This window comes from Hyperolius riggenbachi, chromosome 8 (assembly GCF_040937935.1).
Source record: "Hyperolius riggenbachi isolate aHypRig1 chromosome 8, aHypRig1.pri, whole genome shotgun sequence".
NCBI lineage: Eukaryota > Metazoa > Chordata > Amphibia > Anura > Hyperoliidae > Hyperolius > Hyperolius riggenbachi.
In genome coordinates, this window is record NC_090653.1 from 154,382,075 (window position 1) to 154,406,031 (window position 23,957).

The following is a 23,957-nucleotide window of genomic DNA, read 5'->3' on the forward strand; positions in this document are numbered from 1 at the left end:
CAAATTAAAAAAACAAAAAACTTCTGTAATGAAAACATCTCTCAACAAAACGAATACAGTATAGAAATTCACTGCTGAAAGGTAAGTAAGGGCAGCGACTAAGCTGGTCCTGTACCCAGTTCTGTAGCACAAAGCAGGCTGCCACCTTTATCAGCTGCTGTCCGACTGGGAGGCACTTTGGGGCAGTTTGCGCAGGGAAAAAAAAACGTGTTCTTTAAAAGTGAAGTGTGTGCGCCACGCGTGTCCCCGCAGCGCTCCCGTGGAGGGAAGCCCCGCACACGCAGTATCCATATACACAGCAATTCCCTGAGTGGAAAGGTAAAGCCCCCAGCGTGGTGCTGCAGCAGCGCCTCCCGGAGCAGGTAGACCGGGGCAGGGAGGGAAGCCATGGGCGGGGGCAGGGGAGGAGAGCAGGGAGGGAGCACTGGGGAGGAGGAGAGCCAAGCGATGGAAGAAGAGACGGAGGAGGACGAGAACCTGCCACCGGGGGAAGAGCAGGGGATGCGGGACAGCCTGCTCGGGGGATCCCCAGAAGGGGCGCCGGTGCCCTCCGAGGCGCCCGGACAGGACAGGCGGGAGGAGGAGGCAAGAGGCAGAGTACCCGAGGGAGGCTTCGGCTGGGTGGTGGTTCTGGCGGCTACCTGGTGCAACGGCTCCATCTTCGGCATCCAGAACTCATTCGGGATTCTGTTCGTTATGCTGCAGAAGGAGATGGACACCTCCAAGGAACACGGCATGGACTTCAAGACAGGTAACATGTCCGCCGCCCCGGGAACCCTCCTCCCGGGAACACTCCCCCTGCGCCCCTGGCAGCATCCGAGCAAAATTGGGGAGATCACTTGTCACAGAATGCCTTGTCCTGTGTGACAGCCTCCACGTGGTAGACAGAGGAAGACAAGCGGCCCCTCGGGGAGTTCTACAGACACAGCGCCAAAGTTTCCCTAACTCCTCCATGCACAGAATGCACGCAGCGCAGATCCCCCTATATACCAGCATACACGAGACAGGGCCAGGCACTCGCTGCATCTGCCTGCTGTGTGCTGTCTGGCTGGCCAGTCACTACAGGACAGCTCCTGCGTCTGCTCTCACAGACAGCACAGGGGCAGAACTGTGCAGCAACTTTATGGAGACACGCACTGCATATGCTACGCAACGTATAGACACAGGGAAGGCTATCTCTCCCCGTGTTTACATGTTGTGAATCGAGTCCTTTGTGTGATCGCATCAGGAGCCCAGGACTAGTGCCTCACTACTACCTCCTTATACAGGCACACACGTGTAGCACTCATGCTATATAGCTCCCCTTGTGATCGTATATAGACATCGAAATGCATTTCTATCCTGCAGACATCAGAGAATGTGCTTATTTATGCAGACTTTAGATTTTTGACAAGACTTTACCCACTGCACCTCTGGGATAACAGCTTAGGCATCACATTATGCATCTGCAGGAGTTATTCCTGTGTATACTCCTAGGATTTTACATGTATGTTTTGCTGCTGTACCAGTGCAGCATCCTGTACTCCTGTCTGTGACCAAAATTATGTTCCTCTGTTTTGTATTTTAAAAATACAAAGGCAATGTTTAATTGATGCATTTAGAGAGCTGTCCACACAGTTGCAGATATACTTTTGCTTTATTGTTGAATTTTGGCTTGAGTTGCAATTTTAAGACCTCTGTAGCCAGTAGTGAGAAGGATGCAGGATGCAGGTACACACTTGCATTCTTTCCTCATTATGTAGTCTGCTTGTGGTACATACACGCTGTGTTTGTTATTGTCTGTGCAGTAGCGTGATGCATCAGTAGCTTGTTGCTCTGTTGTTGCAGCTGGCTGTTTTGTAAAATGCATTTTACTATTAATATCAGTCATTTCACGAGATGTGTATCTATCTGGTCGTAACAGCATAAGGGGCACACTTATAGTCAGACATATGAATGTGTTCAGCTCTTGCTGTTCCTATTTGCACTATTAGGAAGTGGCTCATATAATCAGATGCAGTTAGTGCGTAGCAAATGCTTCTTGCGGTACAAACAGAGAAATGTCTATTTCTTCTTTTATTTAAAGGGGCACTACAGCGAAAAGCTGTAAAATTTAAAATATAGGCAAACATATACAAAAAGGAGGTACATTATTTCCAGAGTAAAATGAGCCATAAATTACTTTTCTCCTATGTTGCTGTCACTTACAGTAGGTAGTAGAAATCTGACAGAAGTGACAGGCTTTGAACTAGTCCATCTCTTTATAGGGGATTCTCAGGGATATATTTATTTTCAAAAGCACTTAGTGAATGGCAGTTGCTCTGTCCAACTGCCAAACAACAGTGTAGGGAGCAGTGAAGCTGGCCAGCATCATTGTTTAAATCCTTTTTAGGGAATATCTTTATAAAGAATAAAAGCCTTGCTGAGAATCCCCTATGAAGAGACGGACTAGTCCAAAACCTGTCACTTCTGTCAGATTTCTACTGCATACAGTAAGTGATAGTATTATAGGAGAAAAGTAATTTATGGCTCTGGAAAAAATGTACTTCTTATTTGTATATGTTTGCACATAATTTAAATGTTACAGTTTTTCGCTGTAGTGCCCCTTTAACTAAACTGGACAGACAGATGCACAGTGTTCTCCCCAGGCTCTTTTAGGCGGGTGCTCCACCCGGCTAGTTTTGATGAGCACCCGGCTAGTTTTGATGAGCACCCGGCTAGTTTTGATGAGCACCCGGCTAGTTTTGATGAGCACCCGGCTAGTTTTGATGAGCACCCGGCTGTCATCGGCTCACCTCCTCCTATGCTGTAAGTATAGTTGCTCACAGAAGCACTGACCCTGCATTCTCTCATCTCGCCACACCCGGCTACTTTTTCATACCACCTGGCTACTATTTCATGCCAACCGGCTGAAGCATTTTTCTGGAGAGAACACTGATGCACCATATAGATAAACTGCAAAATGGAGTTCATACAGTATAGAGGGACTGTAAAATGTTTCTTTGAATTCCTTTTTTTTAATTTTATTTCTAAAGCTTAGATTTATTATTGTTAAGGTCCAGTCTAGAGCTTGGTCTATATAAAAAGACTGGTACCCTCTTTTGACGAAATAAATATATTCGAGGCTAGGTTCACAATGCAGAGCTGCATTCCATTCCCCGTAAAAACAAGAATGCAACGTAGGGGGAAAGTTGCATTGTACACTGTGTGTGCATACAGTGAAGCATACAATCAATGAAAAGTATGGATCCCTGTCACAGTTAACTCGCACGTTATGTGGTAACGCACTGCATGGTCTGTGTTGGAATACCAGAGTCCTTTGGATCATGTTGTACTGGATATACTCTGAACATCGCTTAAACAATTGCTGTGCGTAATGGCTGCATTAAGTAACCTTTGTTACGCTGTAATGCTCCACTGTGAAGGCAGCCGAATTGAAAAGCGTGGCTCATTCTCACAATATAAGGCTTTCTACTGTTTCTGAAATCCGAATTGGGGTGCTAACATGAGGTCAGATCTTCACTAACATTTTTGCACGGCAAAAATAATGTTTGGTTTCAGCCCCTTTAAAAACATGGGCCTGGTGTTTGGTGGTGTTGGGTTTGAATCGGGTTCCCTAATTCGGAAACCCGAATTAAACCGCGCACACTTCAGAACCTCAGCTAATGGTCAGGGTCATGGGGAGGTCACTCATGTGCGGCTCATGCCACACTTCACGAGCCTCCGATACTTCTTCCTTCCAGCTTGGAAACAGGAAGCATTGGAGTCATGTGATGTGTGGCTGCAACCCTGTGACCCTCTCCACTAGCTGAGGTACTGAAGTGTGAGGTGCAGCATAATTGGGGTTTCAAATTAATAGGAAACCCAGATTTAAACACCATCACTAGTGTTTGGTGATTTAAAAATGAACATTAACTGAACACCTTGTGACGGGTTCCCGATTTGGTGAACAAACCATATCTCACTGATCAGAAATTGATGAATATCGATTGCTATATTGCTATTCAGCACTTGATTTTAGCAGAAACCTGTTTGAAAATAAAACCGTGGCCGTTGCTAGCTTTTATATCGATTTGCTGCATGACATAGCTATGTAGTCATTGATTACCCATCATCACTACTTCCTCGCATCTCCAAACAATAAAAATAATCACCTTTCCCCTTTGAGTTTCAAATGATACTTGGGCTAAGTTCACAAATTAGCGTCTTCCGATTAACTCACATGTCCCGTTGCTGAATGACTCGTCATTCACTTGTAACTTGGTTGCAACTTGTGCATTGTCATGTAACACTCAGCTTGTGTTATTATGACAGAACCTGGCGCACCGTGGAGCCAGCACGACTATGGGAAAGGGCCCATTTTTGGGTTCATTGCAATGCATAGCTCAGCGATTATAATTTTTGTCAGGCAGCGCACATAGTGTCAATGCACCCTTAATCCAAATCAGTCAGATGAGGCCCTGGGTTTTGATTAATATTTGTTTGATAGTTTTACTGAATCCTACATCTAAATATTGTAAAAAAGAAAAGAGGGGGGTAAAAAAAAATTGTGGTTGCTTAGTGACTTACTGACTTATGCTGGATACACACCATGCGTTTCCGCGTTCGATGCATCTGTCGATACGCATCGATTCGATTATTTCAGACATGTCCGATTCAAGCTTCGATGGATCGTTAGGTCGATTTGCCATACTTTACATGGCAATCGACCTAAAAATCATCGAAATGCGTTCGGAAATGCTCGGAAATAATCGTATCGACGGACGCATTCGGCGCGGAAACGCATGGTGTGTATCCAGCATTAGACTACTTCCAGTGCAGTGTTCTCCCCAGGCTCTTTTAGCCGGGTGCTCCACCCGGCTAGATTTGGTGACCACCCGGCTGTCATAGGCTTACCTCCTCATCTCCTCCTATGATGTAAGCAGAGTTGCCCTGCATTTTCATCTTGCCCCACACGGCTGCTTTTTCATGCCACCCGGCTGCTATTTCATGCCACCCGGCTGGAAAAAATTCTGAGGAGAACACTGCAGTGTAAAACAAAGAGCCTATCATGTATGGCCTTGTCTTAATACTGTAGGATTGTGGGGCCTCAGGGTTAATAACTCGCCTGCTTGGCCCTAATTCACTAGACGGGTGAAGCTCCACTCCCTACAGCAGCTAGACAGCTGGGGCCATTTTTCCATTGTCTTCTAAAACTCTGGCCAACCCCACCTATGTTGCCACAGCCTGCCCCCAGCTCGGCATCCATCAATTAGGCTGTGGTGCTAGGGGCAGGCCTTTTCAATTCAGGTGGGTGTAACCAGAGCTGCGGCAGACTTTTGAAGGGAAAAAATGGTGGCTTTTCCAGAGGAAGGGGCGGAGCAAGACCTGTCAAATGAATTACAGCCGAGCAGTTGAGTCATTAACCATGATAAACCCCACTCCCTCCCCAATCTTGACAGCATTAAGAAATAGCCTTAAATGACAGGCTCTGTTTTTTACATTGGACGTACTCTTTGACTGAGTAAATGGTATGGATACGGCCAAAAAGAGAAAAATTGGCCTCCTTTTTATAATTATAAATGTAGGCCACTGTTGATAAACCCATCTTTCCTTTTGTTCACTTCGCAAAAGTGCCTACTCTAATAAATAGGCATTACTCATGCATACCAATATCTCTGCTTAATCAGGGATTTCTCAGAGGCATTCTATTGAAATTTCTTCTTCCATAATTACAAGGCATTATTTAATCAGATAGGTAACCTACTCCATGTGCCACGCTGTGACCATGTTAAATAGTAATCCATTTATTGATGTGAGGTGATACCATCTGGTGTCCAGTAGACAGATGGCGGACTACCATTAGGTAAGAAAGCAGAATGCATGTGGGTACTCCTGCCCCCGTCGCGCTATAGTATTAAGCGAAACATGAGCTCCTTCTTCCTATTCATGTTGTATGGGCCGCTGACTATACCTGTAATCTCCAGACATTTGGTGATTAACCCGCCTGTCCATATATTCATCAGCTTGTAGCAGTAGTTCATGTTTTACTCAAACAAAAGAAAAGCGAGCAGATTGTATATTGTGGCAATATACTATGTTCAGCTAGCCACAACTGTTATTTATTGGATAGCAACAAATGAATTTATAGACAGTAGAATGTTAATTCATAGAGGCAGTAGCTTAGCCATTCACTTTTGTTATACAAATTCTAACAGAACATTTATGGTATTTGCATAGATAAACACTATTCCTCATGATTTTTTTTTTTCTCCTATTTTTCAATGACCGCTTTTTTTTTTATTTTTTTTTTTTATTCTCCATGTCCATTATTTGAAGTCATTTTTGGGGGCAGTTTTTTCTGACCCTGTTCTGTTTTTGAGAACTGCATGCTTTCTAAATAACACAGTAGAGAGGAGCAGACCATGGATCCATCCCCTCAGTTGTGGTCTAAAATGGATGCTGAAAAGTTGTTGGTCCAACCCACTTTCCAAAAAATGACCATAATTTTGTTACTGTAGGTGGAAAGAGGTTTTTTTATGTATGTGCCAATGTGTAGCATCAAAGATATTGATTCTTGAACATGTTAACATCCGATCAACAATGTTTTGGAATGTTCAACTGTATTCCTGACCAACATGAAGTTCTTGTACCTGCTGAAAAAAACTCCACCAAAAATCCAAGAATATACCATGCAAAAGTCTGAGTGGCAGGTGTCTTGCTCAACTTCGCAGGAGTAGTATGCCAACTTTCACCATGAATATTCTGGAACCCAAAGATGTAGCAAGATGTTGAAGGCTTTCAACAGGGTCAACTCCTGAAATTATGGATTATGTTCTTGACCTGATTTTGTTAGATTTGTGAATCTTAGCTGAAACGATATATCAGATATTTGGGGAACGTGCTGGGTTTATGATTCATGGGTATGAAGAAGCCATCAGCCAATCGGTTGTCAAAATATTTGCATGCAGATGAAGTCAAGCTGACCTCTCCAAGTTGTTTTTTCAGGATTCTGAGTACCTTTAAGTGCTAACTTTTTGGAATAACTTGACAATGTTGAGTAGTGATGGAAACTGGGTTCTGACTTGCCAAGTTTTTTTCTTTATTTTACAAGCAATCTTTACTTCCCTTGGCTGAACTGGAACTTTGCACAGGAGCAACTATATTTGAAAGTTTTATGATTGATATCTGATATCTAATCAGTTTTCAGGTAATTTAGTCATTAGTTTCTAAATTTGAATAGCTACATGGAAATGTCTGACTCAGATTAGTTTAATTCTGCTTCCTGAGGAGCAAACATTTGGTCTGAAGTTGGAATCTACTCTCCTCTCTACTCAGGGCTGTGTAGTTGGAGTCAGAGCAATTTTGGGTACCTGAAGTCGGAGTTGGTGATTTCATAAACTGAGTCGGATAGTTTTGTACAAAATCCACAGACCTGTTAAGTATTAGAGTAAGGAGTCGGAGTCGAGGAGTCTGAGCCATTTTGGGTACCCAAAGTTGGAGTCTGAGTTGGCGGTTTCATAAACTGAGGAGTTGGAAGATTTTTGTACCGACTCCAAAGCCTTGCCTCTACTGCTAATGACAAATGAATGGGACCAACTAGCAGACTTTTCCTATGGAAGTACTCGGGTTCTTCATGATTGAAGCCATTCAAGAACTAAAATATTGCAAGGGAAGCTGTGGAAAGTGTTCCATCCACCATCTACTTTACAGATCTTGTCCCATCTCTATTTACTCTTTAGAAACCATGAAAATAGTTTGAAATGGAGGAGGTGTTTTTTTTTTTTTTTTTTTTTTTTTGAAGGACTGCAAGGAGATAGCAGCAGAGTACTATTTCAGTGGCCCGACGTCAGTTTTTCTTTCTTTTTAAAAGTGTTAAGGAAACTTTACAATGCTCCAAATCATGTTATATACAGTATTGTGCAATCACACATAAACTTCCTGAATGACAGGAAGTCAATCCCTCAGGTGACAGTTTGAGAGCCAAGCGCTGTACAGACTATGGACAGGGAGGAGGGGCAGTGAGCGGCATATGACAGGATGCCTTCTGTTAGCAGGTATAAAGAGGGGAACAATGGATTTGGCCACTAATTTTCACTTAAAGAGAACCTGAACTGAAAATAAAAAGTCAAAATAACCATACACAGGTCATACTTTCTGTGTAGTCTACTCCTCAATCTCTCTCTCTCTCCTCTCCTGTGTCCCATTTGTCCACTGTGATCAATGGAATTCTCCGTCCTCCATTTAAAAAATAACTATTACCCCATAACCGCTTCCTGCTCAGAACACTGTTAAACTGTAATATCACCCACTTGAGCCATAGGGAAACATGGACATAACCTAACACATTCAGTTGTAACTGACAGCTGATGATATATAACTGACAGCAACTGGTATATTTTAGTTCTGACAAAATATTGTCAGAACTGGAGGGGATCACTGTAAGAAGAAAATGGTAAGCTTCTGAGAGTAACTGACGGTGAGGTTAGTATGTAATATTCATTTGCAGCTACGTCATGTGTTTATTTTAAATAATTTTACTCACTTCAGGTTCCCTTTAAAGATCCAGCCTGCTGAAATATTAAGCAGCCTGGTGGACACCTGCACACGCTAGGTTTCGATCTACCTTTGTGTATGAGTCTCAAAGGTGCCCATTAATGATACCATATTTAGTAAATGATCGCATTCTTGTATTGGGCACAATTGATCCTGAACAATCGCACGATCAATTGTTTCCTTTGGATACTTCAGAGAAAAGCTCTTTACAGATGTCATTAAGAAATAATTCTTCTGCTTGGCTCTTTTTCATAGATATGATCGTAACTTTTGGAGATCTGATCGCAAGTTGGATTCTCTTGTGGTGTTGATCGATTAAATATGGTATATACTTTCATTCTGATCTTATCGAAAATGTGATAGTTCCACTCCTCCTCCATGACAGAGACCATGAGACTGCCTTGCCTATTCAAGGGACAGGAAGCACAAACAATTTAAAAAGGACACTCCCACTTCCACCCCTCAGTGCTTTCCCTTAGGATAGGAGGAAGCGGATCTTCCTGGGCTCTATCCTTCAGTCCAAGGGTAAGGCGGCCGTTTCACCTCCAGGGGCAGCTGAGTCGGTGTATCCTGGGGAGGCAGGTGAGGCAGCGGTTTGCGCAGCGCCCGGGTTTCTGGCGTGTCGTATCGCTGCCGGGCGCCCATCGGCATGCCATCGGACCCTATGTTTGGGCCTAGTATGGCGGCGTTCTCGTTGGCCGGGAGCGGGCGGAGATTGCCCGCATTGCATCACTTCCGCCGGATGTGACGCCAGGACGGAAACCTGCGGTACACGAGGACGCCAGGACACCAGAGGGAGTGCCTGCGTTAAGGCATTATAAATTAAGAAGCCTCGCAGTGCACATTGTCTTACTGAGGCCATTGGAGACCATGAGTGAACTTTCCTCTCAGGGCGCGGACCTTCCTCCATTACCACCATCTGGAGTAAGTCTAAAGGCTATATGTGGCCATCCTATGCATATCTTTTTTAGGATGTTTGCTGATAGCCATTCCCTTTTGTGTTATGTCTTTCAGGTGGTTGCTCCTAGAAAAGGCTTAGAAAAGACTCACCATGTTACCAAGTGTGGTATTTGTAAACATATCCTCCTCCTTATAAGAAACCCCTTTGCCATTCATGTACTGCTTTTGTGGTTAATGGGGAAAATGCTGATACTTTCAAATTGATGTTTAACACTTTTCAATCTGAACTCCATAATACTTATGTTGTATTGAGAGAGAATTTAATTGCTCAAGCTTCCTCAGTTCAGACTGTTCAATCAGTTCCTGTATCAGGTGATTCTGATAAAGCAGGTACTTCTGGTGTGCAAAGGGTGGAATCCTCTTCTGAAGAGGTAGCAGAGGCCTCATCAACTCAGGAGCAGGAGACTCTGAAGATTCTCGTTAAAGTGAATGGGAACCGCATTAAAAAAAAATAAAAATGAAGCAAATACTTAAGGAGAGGGAAGGCTCTGGGTCGTATAGAGCCTTCCGTCTCCTCTCTCGGTGCTCTCTATCCTGTGCTGGCTCCCTCCATTTCAATCCCCCGCCGAAAGGGTATTTGGAAGTCTTCGGGAGCCATGTCCTCCTGAAGACGTGCAGCTCCATACTGCACAGGCGTGAGCGTGCAAGAGAGCGTGCTTGCGCAGGCGCAGTACAGGGCCGCCCTTTTTCAGGAGCACTCGGGCTCCCTGAAGACTTCTGAAGCCTCCTTCGGCCAGGTAAAGCAGTATTTGACTAATTTAGTCAAATACTGCTTCCGGGCGAGCCAGCACTGGAACGAGGGGACCAGGAGAGGAGCGAAAAGGCTCTATAGGACCTAGAGCCTTCCCTCTCCTTGGGTAAGTATCTGTCTATATTTTTTTTTTTTTTTTTTTTAAATGCGGTTCCCATTCACTTTAAAGGAAAATTAAAATTTTCTCCTGATAGTACTGAGGATTTACTTAAAGTCATTCGTACCACACACTCGGGTTACCTATTGAAGCATCCAAGGAACTGTCTATTGAGGATGAAATGTATATTGAGCATCAACCGACTAATTTTCTGAAAAGGGCGGTTTCATTTTGATGATGCTGACTGTGATAAATGGACTAAATGCCCTAAGTTAGACTTGGCTATCTCTAAACTATCTAAGAATTCACCCATTCCATTTGAAGACACAGGAATTTTAAAAGATGTGTCTGATCGTAAAATGGAATCCCTCCTTAAGTGAGCCTGGGAAGCGGCGGCAGCGGCGTTCCCTCCTATTTTAGCTGCCACATGTACAGTGAGATGTCTGTCAATTTGGTTAACGGAGTTAGTGAACCATTTAAAAGCAGGTACTCCTGTTTCTGATTTACTCAATTCTGTGTCTGTTCTCTCTTGCAGCTAATTTTTTTTTTTTTTTTTTTTTTGCGACGCTTCTTGTGATGCGGCATGAATTGCGGCACGCACTTCAGGGTTAATCAACTCTACTCAACGCTTCTTATGGCTCAAATGATGGGATGGTGACCTCACAGCTAAAAGTAAGTTGTGTTCACTGCCCTTTGAAGGAGGTCTCCTCTTTGGTCATGCCTTAACCTGCTGGGCGTTCTGATTCCCGCGGCCACACAGGAGTTTTTTTTCGCCTGAGTTATTTATTTATTTATTTTTTTAACTTATATCATGTAGCTAGCCTAGCGCTAGCTACATGATTCTTCCCTTCCTGCTGCCCCCTCCCACCCTTCCGATCGCCGCCGGCGATCACGCCCATAAGAAAATCCCGTCCTGAACGGGATTTCCTTCAGGGCTTCCCCCGTCGCCATGGCGATGAACGGAGTGACGTCAACGACGTGACGTCACAGGGACTCCCGATCCACCTCAAAGGGTCTGCGGAGGGGGGGCCCTCTTTCGCATCGGGTAGCGGTGGAGCGGCGGCGATCGGGTAGGACATGCAGCAAGCAAAGTGCTTGCTGCGTGTTTAAAAAAAATAAGTATTCAAATCGGCCCAGCGGGGCCTGAGCGGTGCCCTCTAGTGTCTCTGGACGAGCTCAGCTTGTCCAGAACGCTAGGGAGGTTAACTAGAGCTGTGGAAAAGAAACAAGTATTCCCTCTGAAAAAGAAAAGAGCATTTCAGAGGAAAAACTTTTGTTCGTATACAAAAAGAATACGAAAAGTAAAACTGATTCTGGTAAAAGGTGGCAAGTCCATAGTGGTGCAAAATCCAAGGGTTTTTTGTTTAAACCCAAAGCACAGGCTGCTCAGCAATCCGAACAATGACGGTGTGCAGGTGGGAGGGAGATTAAAAAACTTTTCTTCCAGCTTTGGAAAACATTTCCTCAAACAAATTTGTGTTGGGAATAGTCAGACGAGGGCTCAAATTTACCGCCCCTCTTCAGACTCCAGTCCAACAAACCGCTTTGGAAAGTGCAGTTCTTTTACTGTTCGAAAAGGGGGTGGTCGAGGAAGTTCCAATCTCACAAAGGAGGAAGGGATTTTATTCCCCTCTATTCCTTGTCCCAAAACCAAACGGGGAGTTTCGGTTAATTATCCACTTAAGGAATTTAAATTTATTCCTCCGGTACAAGCGTTTCAAAATGGAAACAATCTCTTCGACCATTCCTCTTCTGGGCAAAGATTCTTTTCTAGCATCAATGGATGCCTGCTATCATGTCCCTATCTTTCCAGGACATCAGAAGTTCCTCAGAGCTGCAATTAGGGTCCAATCAAAGCTGGTTCACTTTCAGTTCAGGGATTTGCCCTTTGGCCTCTCGGCGGCGCCTCGTGTATTCACCAAGGTGATGGTGGAGCTGGTGGCCTTTCGGAGACTCCAGCATGTCATTTTGATCCTCTACTTGGACGACATTCTAATTGCAGCACAAAGCGAGGAACTTCTGATGTCCCATCTTCAGATCAGTCTGGCTGCCCTAAAAGATTTAGGTTGGATCCTAAACTACAAGAAGTCAACCCTTGCTCCCTCTCAGGCAAAGGTTTTTTTTGGGCATAGTACTGGACACCAGAATTCAAATGTCTTTTCTTCCAGAGAAAAAGCTTTCGGATCTGATAGATCATGTGAAGCTCTTTCTAAGAGCAAAACATGTCTCATTTAGAGAATCTATGTCCCTGTTAGGCAAAATGTCAGCTTGTATTCCGGCAGTTCCGTGGGCACAAGCAAGGTCCAGAATACTCCAGATTTCCACTCCGTTACAATGGAACGGAAGTCAGGATTCATTGGACAGACAGTTCTGGGTCTCCATCCAGGTGAAAAACTCACTCAGTTGGTGGGTGGAAGTAAAAAAACCTGAATAAAGGTGTACATTGGCTTCAGCAGCATCCTGTGGTTGCAAGTCTATGGGGGTGGGGAGCCCACAGGAATTCCAATTTGGTTCAGGGTCAATGGAATTCAGTAGCGATGGGGTTTTCCTCAAACCACAGGGAGCTTCTTGATGTATGGAGAGCAGTGAAGTCGATGGAATCAGCTCTGAGAGGCAAGCATGATGTTGTTCAGTCAGACAACAGAACCGCCATTGCGTATTTGAACAAGCAGGGCGGTACTCAGAGCGGTACTCAGAATCCTCCATTAATCTTACTCTCGCATTAGATTTTTCTCTGGGCAGAGGAAACCCTTCTCTCTCTGCAAGCAGTATACTTGAGTGGCAAGGAGAACAGAGTTGCATATTTTCTCAGCAGACAAACTCTCCTATCAGGAGAATGGTGTCTCAACAAGAGGGTGTTCAGACAGATCTGTCAGTTCTGGGTTCTTCCAACAGTGGACCTATTCGCCACTTACAAAAACACGCTTCTACCTCGGTTTTTCTCCCTGGTTCCAAGGGGTTACCCAGAGGCGATGGATGCTTTCACACAGGACCGGAGTCAGGAGAGGGGCTTTGCATTCCCTCCCCTAAATTTGATACGTCGGGTCCTTCAGAAGGTGGTTCAGGATCAGGCAGATTTAATCTTAGTCGCTCCAGATTGGCCAAAACGAGTTTGGTATGCTCTTCTGTTAAAATTAACGATAGGCCAGCCCTGGACTCTTCCTCTGCGAGAGGACCTTCTCTATCAAGGCCCAGTTTTTCATCCAGTTCCTGCTCAACTCAAGCTGAAAGCTTGGAATTTAAAAGGAAAATTCTTCTGAACCAAGGCCTTTCAAATAGTGTTATTAGTACTCTACTTACTTCCTGAAAACCTGTCACTTCAGCCATTTACCACAGAGTGTGGACAGTTGTGTTTTTTTTTTTTTTTTTTATTTTTTTTGTAAATGTTATCAGAATTCTCCTGAGTTTATTACTAATTTTTCTATTCCAAATATTTTGGAATTTTTGCAGGCTGGGCTGGAGAAAGACCTCAAGCTGTGAATATGTAAAGAAAAGGGATGCAATTTAAAATTTAACTGTTTACCCCCCCCCCCCCCCCCCTTTTACAATAAAAATAAATTTTATATAAATAGTTACCTAAGGGCCGGTTCACATTACAAACGCGGACGGCCACGCATGCGGAGCGCAACGCATGCGATAGCACGCCATCCGCGTATGTATGCGTTGCGTGGCTGATCCAATCACTGAAAAGTGAATGGGACAGCCGCGCGTTTTCGCTAAATCTGCGTGCAGCATGCGTTCCCGGACCGCACAGGTCCGGAACGCATGCAGTATGAACATCAGACAGTGCACTGTATGCACTGTCTGATGTCGTGCGTGTCGGCCTCCCGCACGCGTTTCCAAAACGCGTCTGGAAACGCGTGCAGTCTGAACAGGCCCTAAGGGTCTGAAATTTTATAATATGCAAGTGAAGAGGGAAAATTACGATTTCTTCAATTATAATCTTGTAAATAGTGATGGATGCAAAACTGAAAAATGCACCTTTTTATTTCCCCAAAAATATTGGTGCCATACATTGTGATAGGGGCATAATTTAAGTGGTGTAATAACCGGGACAGATGGGAAAATAAAATACGTGGTGTAACGATCGGTGTCAGCACACAGAGAGAATCTGATTATTAGTGATCTGCAATATCACCAAGAATACAGATATATATAACTGATTATTGATGATCTGCAGAATCACTGATAATCCAAGTATAACTAACCTCTGGACACCTATATAGTGTGAGTGTTTGGTGCAACAGTAATGACTTTGAGTAAGACCACCCGAGGAGCAGGTGGTCTTTGGCAGTATGAGCGATACTACCTTCTGAGAAGTGCAAAACCTTCCAGCAGCCTGAGACCTCCAAAGGGGTGGAGTCCCAGTTGAAAGTAGGAAGGACCTGTGGGTGAGTGACACCTGAAGGTGGATGTCACTAGCAGGTCTGGAGACTATCTCTTAAGGAGAGAGATAGCTCTCAAGGTCGGGTAAGCCAGGTCGGCAACACACGGACAGACAAGGTACAGAGACAGAAGGCTGATTCGGTATCCAAAGGCAGGCAGGGTTGGCAACAGATAATCAGATATGTGTAGGTACCGAATTAGAAAGCAGAGGGATAGTCAGAAAAGCAATAGGTCATAACAGATATCCAACAATGCCTAGTCTTGGGTGTGAGGTCCGTTGTCTCTACACCCTGGAACTAGTCTGAAGTATAACAGAATGATAACACAAAGTCCCTAATCTTGGGTGTGAGGTCCGTGGTCTCGACACCCTGGAACTAGTCTGAAGTATAACCGAATGATAACACAAGGTCCCTAATCTTGGGTGTGAGGTCCGTGGTCTCGACACCCTGGAACTAGTCTGAAGTATAACACAATGATAAACAGAAGTAATCTGGCTCAGTGTGAATTCCCAGGTCCTCCTAGTTCTAACACACTGTAGGATCTGACTAAGCTCTGAGTGCTTCCACGTAAGTGTTCGCAACGGCAGACAACCTGAGACTGACCAGCAGTGACTATATATAGAGCAGCGCTCTCCGGCGCCACCCATCAGTGATTGACCAATAGTCACTTGCTCAAAGGTCAGCTGATCACCCTGGTCAGCTGATCCCTCCTTGGCTGTCATAAAGGTTCTGCCTCTCAGCGCGTGCGTATTTCTCAATCTGTGTGAACTAACAGACCCAGCCACACCAGACGCACGCTGCTGTGTGCAAACCGCCACGCTGGACGCGGAATCAGCCGGCTTGCTGTCAGTACACGCGGCGGCTTTTCTGCGTTTCATTACACGTGGGTTTTAATTATCGTAGCATGTACTTTTTTTAAGCTGTAATGGCTGAAAACTGAGAAAAAATTATTTTTTTTTTCCATTCTTTTTCTTAATATTCCCGTTTAAAATGCATTTAGAAAAAAATAATTCTTAGCAAAATGTACCATCCAAAGAAAGCCTAATTAGTAGAGGAAAAAACAAGATCAATTCATTGTGATAAGTAGTGATAAAGTTATTGGCGAATGAATGGGAGGTGAAACTTGCTCAGATACATAAGGTGAAAAACGACTGAAGGCTGAAGTGGTTAAAGAAAAACATTTCTTTGTTAAAGGGACTCCGAGCTCTGACTAGATTCAAAATTTGAACTTACCCGGGGCTTTCCGCAGCCCAGTGCTGGTCGGGAGGTCCCACGACGTACACCCGGGTCTTCTCCCAGGGCCTGGGCAGAAATGGCTGGCCGGCGGCTCCCGGCCGACACAGTGTCGGGCTCCTCTTCCTGATGCGTCACGGCTGACGTCACTATGCAGGCCGCCTCACGTCATCACAGCGGCCGGCGTGACAGTACGGCGCATGCGCGATTAAACCACGCAACTACTGTCGGCTGAACGTCCGCCCAGCGTAAGGGGCTGACGGACCCATCGTTGCCAGATGTAGTGCGTGCGTATGCACCTTTAGCTGACCCAGCTCAGGGTTCAAATGACAACTTATGTTTAATCAGGTGAAGGGGAATTAGACAGGCTAAACTCTCTAAATACATACAGTATGCATTTCTCTAGGATTTCCTTCAGTCCTGTGCAAGAGTTCAGATCCACTTGTTACCAGTTCTATTTTAGCAGCTGTTTGTCTTATTGTCAGATAATCTTCCTGGCTGTTGAGCATCACAAGGATAAAAGCCCTGTAGATACACCTGTGTTGTAAGCCTCCTCTTGCATGATGTTTTTCCGTCATAGTGTAGGTGTTTTATTTCTGCTGAGGAGCATTAAGGTCATCGTCAGAAGCGTTGATTATTAAGCTAAAAAAAACATCAACAGATGGTCACACCAAAATTGTTAATGAAAAAGGGAAAAATACTGCTGTTTGCCAAGAACTGAGATCATTCATCTAGTGATCTCAGAATCAGCCCAATATGAACAGTGTATTTACGGCTGCTTCACAGAGATTTAAACTTGCTTATCATTTAAGCAATGTATGTTTTAGTTGTATTTTATTGGTCCCCTAAAATCATCCTCTGAGATTCATAACAGTTTCAATACAAACATGGCATTCAGCTTTCTGGCCAGCTCCAGCGGAAATGTCCTGGGCGGTAGGGCGGACCTAGTTGGTCTTGGCTATTTCCGCCAGAGCCCAAGCGGCAAGCCGCTAGTCTGTGTACAGGTGTCCCCGTGCTGAAACGGGCTGGCAGAGGAAGACAGGGAAGCATCATTAGGATCCAGAGGCTTCCCCTCTTCAGATAAGATTCTGTTGTTTTTTTTTTATAGGTTTACTTTAACCTCTTTGATTCAGTGTTGCCATTCACACAATGGCCAGTAGAGGGTTTTCATTGCATTTAGCACAATTAAAGTGCACCCGAACTCTTGCACAGGACAGAAGGAAAACCTAGAGAAAAGCACCCTGTATGTATTCAGAGAGTTTAGGCTGTCTAATTTCCCCCTCATTTGTGTCTAATCTCAAAGTGTAATTTGATCCTCCCCTGTGTCACATGACTGCCTATGGCAGATAAGCCCATTTGAAAGCACAGGCTGTAAACAATATGCCTGCTTTCATGAATTAGGAAGTAGAAACTGCAGATTTATTTTAGGATTTTTATGAGCTGTGACAAATGTTTTTGTTTAAAGGTTATTATGCTGTTCTGTATGTTTTAGAGCAGAGAAGAGGTCTGAGTTCAGGTCCACTTTAATTGTTCTTCCTGCAGGCATATAACCCTGCTATTTACAGTGTTGTACCAGGCTTTAATTTTGGTGAGCACCCAGCTGTCATCAGCTCGCTTCCTCATCCTCCTCCTATGATGCTTAGAGTTGCGCCTGCCCTGCATTCCCCTGTTGCGCCCTGCCCGATTACTTATTCATGCCACCAGGCAATAAAAAAAAAAATTCTGAGGAGAACACTGTATTTATAAATATAACCCTGTTATTTCTAGTAGCTGGATCATAAAGCAATCTTAATTTTGGACACCTCTTTCAACCCTTGTTCATATCTTAGTCAACACATAGCATAGCCAAGTAACCTATGAGTAGCCTGGCTGTTGTACCATTTTGGCTTTTGAATACACACACGAATAGCTGGGTCACATGTCAACTGACTGCTAGTTAATTTACTATTATTTCTGTGAGGGCCGGTTCACATTGAGATTATGAACCCAGCACATCCGCTCCTGCGCTGTGTTCCGCTTTGTCAAGCGGAAGGATAGTGCATGTCGGGAACGTCCGCTCCAGTGTGCGAAACGCAGGGAGTGGAAGGGAGCGCAATGCAGCAATGTGAACTTTCCCATCGGGAAAGCATTGCTTCCGCTGCGGCGCTCCACTCATCGGAGCGGAGCGTTAGCTCAATGTGAACCGGCCCTAACTACCTTCCTAATCTTAATTGAGTGGGTCACTTGCTTGTTATCTGTGATGTTTATGTGTTAGTGATTGGTAATATTGTATCTGTATATAATTTTTATAGGAAGAACATTTAAAGAGGAACTGTTGTGAAAAAAAATAGTTTTTTTCCCCCTCAATATTTATTTATAAATTTAGTCAATGTTTGACCTATTGAGAAAAATAAAGCTTTTATACATATCAGATCAGTACATGCAAGCACAGTCTGCAAGGAACCCACTTCAAAGCTAGTCACTCCCTAAACCTTTTCCCCCTCAGCATGTCCACTGGATTCACTAAGCTAGTGGCTTAACGTAATCTGGTGGAGATACTTTCTGACTGAGCGCAGTGGAGTGTTGAAACGTTGTTTATTCACTGCTAGAGTTGGAGTAAATCAAAGAGAGGTTCTAAAAGACCTTAAGAATTCAGTTTGTTTGGTCCTTTTACACTTGCCGCATTGTGTTCGCCTCTCCTACGGCACCTTACAATGGCCATTAAAGCCAAGGGAATATGATTCACTTGTGATGCAATAGAATGTTAACGCGCACCACAAGCAATTAGTCAATGGACACACTTTTTTTTTTTTTTTTTTACATTTTGGTGCATATGTCGTGCGCAGATGCAGATTTTCAAATGAAGTACTTCCTGTTCAGCAGGATACAGGTGACTGGTGCCACTGTTTGATGGCATGTTGCCTCCAATTTCCTGGTCAACGCACTCTGCTGCATATACCGTAGTTTTTGGACTATAAGAGACACTTTTTCTACCTTAAAATTAGGGGGGGGGGGGGGGGGGGGAGTCTTATAGCCCTAATGTTGGTCAGTGCACAGTGCCCTCCGAAGCCCTTACCGAGTCGGCCGCCTCTGAGTTCCCAAGTTCCATCTGGTGCCTTCCATCCTGGCTCCATGCACCATCCCTTGCCAATAGCAGAGACATGAACCCACCCAAGGAGCTATCGCTACCTATCAGAGGCAGTGCGGGCTCATTGGCGCAGGACATTGCAAATCATTATACAGCGCTCCCATCCCCAATTGCAGAGACATGAGCTCGCTTGAGGCGCTATCTCTACCTGTCAGAGGCTGTGCGGGCTCATGGCACGGCACCAATCCTTATACAGCACTCCCGTCCTCAATAGAGAGAGACATGAGCCCGTCCGAGGAGCTATTGCTACCTATCAGAGGCAGTATGGGCCCATGTGCTTTAAAGAGAACCTGAACTGAAAATAAAAAGTCAAAATAACCATACACAGGTCATACTTACCTCCTGTGTTGTCTACTCCTCAATCTCTTTCTCCTCTACTGTGTCCTGTTTGCCCACTGTGATCAATGAAATATTCCATCCTCCATTTTAAAAAAGGCCATTACCCCATAACAGCTTCCTGGTCAGCACACTGTTAAACTGTAATATCAACCACTTGAGCCATAGGTAAACATGGACATTATCTTGCACATTCAGTTGTAACTGACAGCTGCTGATATATAACTGACAGCAACTGGTATATTTCAGTTCTGACAAAATCTTGTAACAAAAGTGCAGATGCTGTTTCAGTTACTTTCTGTTCCATGCTGTAGAACACTGTCATTCCAGATAGTATTTTTGAAGCATATTCAACAGCATTGCTTTCCCTTCTTTAATTTGGGTACAGGAGAGCCCAGAATTGTACATACAACTTTAATGCATTGTGTAAACAGCGCCCATACACGCCAAATACATGCTGCGGAAGGTATATGTATTTTTGGCCCCCCATTTCTGGTGTCCTTTATCATCTGGAGAGTGTTAATCAAATTCATTTCCTGAAAGATAATAGCAGTACACCTATCTCAGAAATTTTTAGATGCCAACAAATACAAATAAAAGAAAATCCACTAATCGAAAGCCAAGACCCCTTGCTATTTGTGAGTTTTCAAAATTAAATGCTAAGTTAATCCTTAGTAATTACAACGTACCTATCTCGTCTCCTCTTAAAACGGACATGTAGCAAAATGGGAGCATGTGGCCTCCTTTACAATGGAATTCCTCAATTCATTTCTACATTGGGAACTGCAGTTCTGTTGTAGCCCCATTAGTGGGTTGTAGAAACTGGATTGTGAGCATTTTTTTTTTCCTTTTATAGATCAGAATGGTGAACTTCACTTTCTGCTTAAAGGGAAGGTCCAAGAAGATTCCCCCCCCCCCCATGTAATACCTTTTTCAGCAGCTTGTCTTCGGCCTTTCAGGCCTGTGCAGTTCATTCTCCCTACAACTGCAGCATTCAGCTGCGATTCCTGTTCCGACTTCCGAGGTCTGGTGCACTGACCCCAAATGTTGAGTGGGAACGCAGGTGCAGTCTATAGTTTATGACTGTGGAACGCAGGTGCAGCAAGATTGTGGAATGCAGGCAGCGCCTGTGCATTGTTGTCCATCTGAGTTCAGGCACATCATTTCCACCCGGCCTGATAACCAGCGTGCTTTTTATATCTCCGAGCATTGAGCTATTTTTAGCTTGCTTGGAGACGGGGCTGCCGTGTACACTATGCACACTCTCTCAGGCACAGATAAGCACGCACGCTGCGGGGAGGAGGCTAGAGGCAGGGCGGTGGTAGGAGGATGTGATGCAATGTAAGGGCGAACATCACATGTTCCAGCCCACAACTTCACACAATGCGCAAGCACTGCCCGTAAGACGCAGAGTTTCTGCGCCTGTGTCCCACAGAGCAGGGCATGTCTAAAGGAAATTAATACAATAAACTACTTCAGATCATGGATAAATAGCTGACCGGTTTACTCCCGAACAGAGGCAGTAAGAAGAATACTGATGGAGTGCCAGAACAGAGAAAGGTAGGCTTTACTAATCGTTAGATCATCTTGGATGTATCCTTTAAAGCGGAAACATTAGGATATTTGTTTGTATGGGCTCTAGTACACAGTTTTTGGATTATATAATAGTTTTTCACTCTATTAGTAAGCACTTATTATGCTGGGAATACACAATGAGTTTTTTCGCCAGATTTTCTGGCCGATCGCTTTTCCGATTGATTTCCATTCACTTCTGTGAGAAAATCGTTCAGAAAAATGATCGAAATCCGATCGGACCCGTTGGAAATGATCTATCGAGCCATCTATCTGCCAAACAAAAAAACCTCATGGTGTATTCCCAGCATTAGTGTGAGGGCCTGTTTGGTCAATTTTTTTCCTTTTGTAATAGCTTTACACATATAAAACTCTTCACTGCAGCTGATCTGGTGTGCGTATTGTTCTTCTTGGATTATATTGTTTTGACTGGTTAGAGGCATTCTGCCACACTATCTCTTCTAGTAAGATAATCTTATTTTTAATGAACTAATCAATGATTCAGTCGCCCTCTGTCCTGGTTCCATGCTCTGACTACTCTATATCCTTTCTTAGGCCCGGTTCACCGGATGTCCGGACCGCACCGGAGCCGGATCGGACCTGAACCGTACGGTTCCTGTCCGGATCCGGTCCGGTTGCATACGGTTTCCGTGCGGTATGAACACGGTTGCGGTCCGGATCCGGATTCTAAAAGAGATAACAACCTGTATAAAAACAAAAAAAAATGTTGGGGTCTGGGAGGTCAGCAGAAGGGGGACCTGTGGAATCAGGCCCTCCGCTGTTTAGCACTCACCTCCACCTCCAACATGCTGCCAACATCTCCAGCTCGTGCTGCTCCACTCCAAAATGGTTGCCCATGTGTCCCCGATACAATATCGCCGCAACAATCCTCATAGGAAGTGGGGTAGAACATCCGGATTTTTTGCCAGTGTGTTGTGCGCTCTCCGGTTCTCATTGGTTTCCATTGGCCGGATGGTGCAGTCCGGCTCCGCCCCGGATACGGCTGCCGGAGGAGCCGGACCAAAAAATAGCGCATGTTGGAACGGACACCGGAGTCCGGATCCGGTCCGGCTCCGGTCCGGACGAAACCGACACATGTGAACCCTGGCATAGACTTACATTGCTATGCCGTGCGTCCGTTTCGTCCGGCCAGCATGCGGTGCGGCTCCGGCACGGCTATTCCGGATAGCCACCGCTAATGTGAACCGGGCCTAAACTGCTCATCACTGTGACTGTCCTTCCTTCTCTTATGCTGACATTTTATTCAATTACAATATGTACTCGGATGCTCTACATAAGATCGCATGAACAACCTATTACTTCAACCAGCTGTTCATCCAGATTGCTACATATACAAATTTCTATCCTCTAAACACTGGACATCCATGTGCCTTAACCTGGGCTGCTGAGCCATCAGTTCATGTAGCAATATTAATATGCGCTGTTTTTTATTATACACTAGAGCAGCCTCTGACTTAACATGAATATGTGTTAACATTATATTTGATCTATAAAGGTTAATGAGTTCTGAACTTATCCTGTAACAATTTGTAACAGTTATTGGTTTTATAATTGTTAAGGCCTTAGTTCACCCGTCTGTATTTTCCATCGATAGTAACTAGGACTAAGCCATTACTGACACAATTTTCATATTTGATGCAACTGTTCCAGATAAAAGTCCTTTGAAGAAGTCCGACACATGACCCAGAAAATCTGTACACAAAGCAGAGCTGCTAGCAGAGTTGGAGTTTATTCATCCGAACAGAGCCATTGTCAGACCATGCATACCGTATATACTCGCATATAAACCGATTTATGTAGAAGCCGAGCTACCCACTTTTCCCTCAGAAACCAGGAAAAAGTGATTGACTCACATATAAGCCCCTTCCCCAGTATAGCCCTCTCCACAGTAGCTAGATGTGCCCTCAGTAGCTAGATGTGCATCCCCCCCCCCAATAGCCAGATTTCCTCCAAGGATGATACAGCTGTGTCTCAAGACGCCACTAGATGGCATCATAGATATGAGACACAGTGAATTCCACACAGGCAGGAATCCCCAATTATTGCACTGACAATGCTGCTTGCATGTTCTGCTCCACAAGCCGGGGGACACAAGTAGTCTTGAGCAGCGCACTCTGCGCACCATGTTGCAGGGGATGGGGGGCACGGACACAGCAAGAAGCCAGCTGGCAAGAGCAGGATCACTAATGCACGATCCTTGCACTCCTCTGCCAGTAACGAAACCTTCTCCACCATCCGTTCCACTCCACTGACATATAAGCCAAGGGAGTACATTTTCAACGCATTTTTTTTGTGCTGAAAAATTTGGATTCTACGCGAGTATATAAGGTACCGCCTGCCTCTTCTCAAATCAGTGGAACACAGGTGGGAAGTGAGCTGGGGCATCCCTGTGCTCACAAGGAGAGGCCGCTGGTTTCCCCTCCCAACTCCTTCCTGACTTCTTCCTGTGGGTGATGGGATAGGGGAGGAGTTCAAGCAGCATGTTCAGTGTCTTGACAGCACAGAAAGTCTGCATAGTTTGAAATATACCACACAGTATGCATTTAAAGGGCAACTGAAGTTAGCATAATATGGAGGCTGCCATATTTATTTTCTTTTAAACAATACTAGTTACCTGCCTTTCCAGCTGATCTATATGGCTGCAGTAGTGTCTGAGTAACACCAGAACCATGCAGCTTGACAGTAATGTCAGAAATATCTGATCTTCATATGCTTGTTCAGGGTCTATGGCTAAAAGTATTAGAGGCAGAGGATCAGCAGCATAGCCAGGCAACCGGTATTGCTTAACCTTCTGCCGCCCGCGTCACGCCAGCAGGCGTGGCCGCGGCGGCAGCCCCAGGACCGCCTAACGCCAATTGGCGTAAAGTCCTGGGGCTCTGTTTAGCATGAGATCGCGCGCATGGTGCGCACGCATCTCATGCTCGGAGGGCGGAGCTCCGCCCCGCCTTCGGTCTCCGAGCG

The 23,957-nt window shown here is 44.8% G+C and overlaps 1 protein-coding gene across 1 annotated transcript in view; it reads left to right on the forward strand.

Moving 5' to 3' along the window:
• Nucleotides 1-447: 447 nt before the first annotated feature.
• The window catches only part of SLC16A2 (solute carrier family 16 member 2), a 323,980-nt gene continuing 300,470 nt past the window's right edge, over nt 448-23,957 (forward strand). The window contains exon 1 of the mRNA XM_068247576.1: nt 448-751. Coding sequence (XP_068103677.1) covers nt 448-751 — 304 coding nt within the window. The remainder of the gene's footprint in view (nt 752-23,957) is intronic.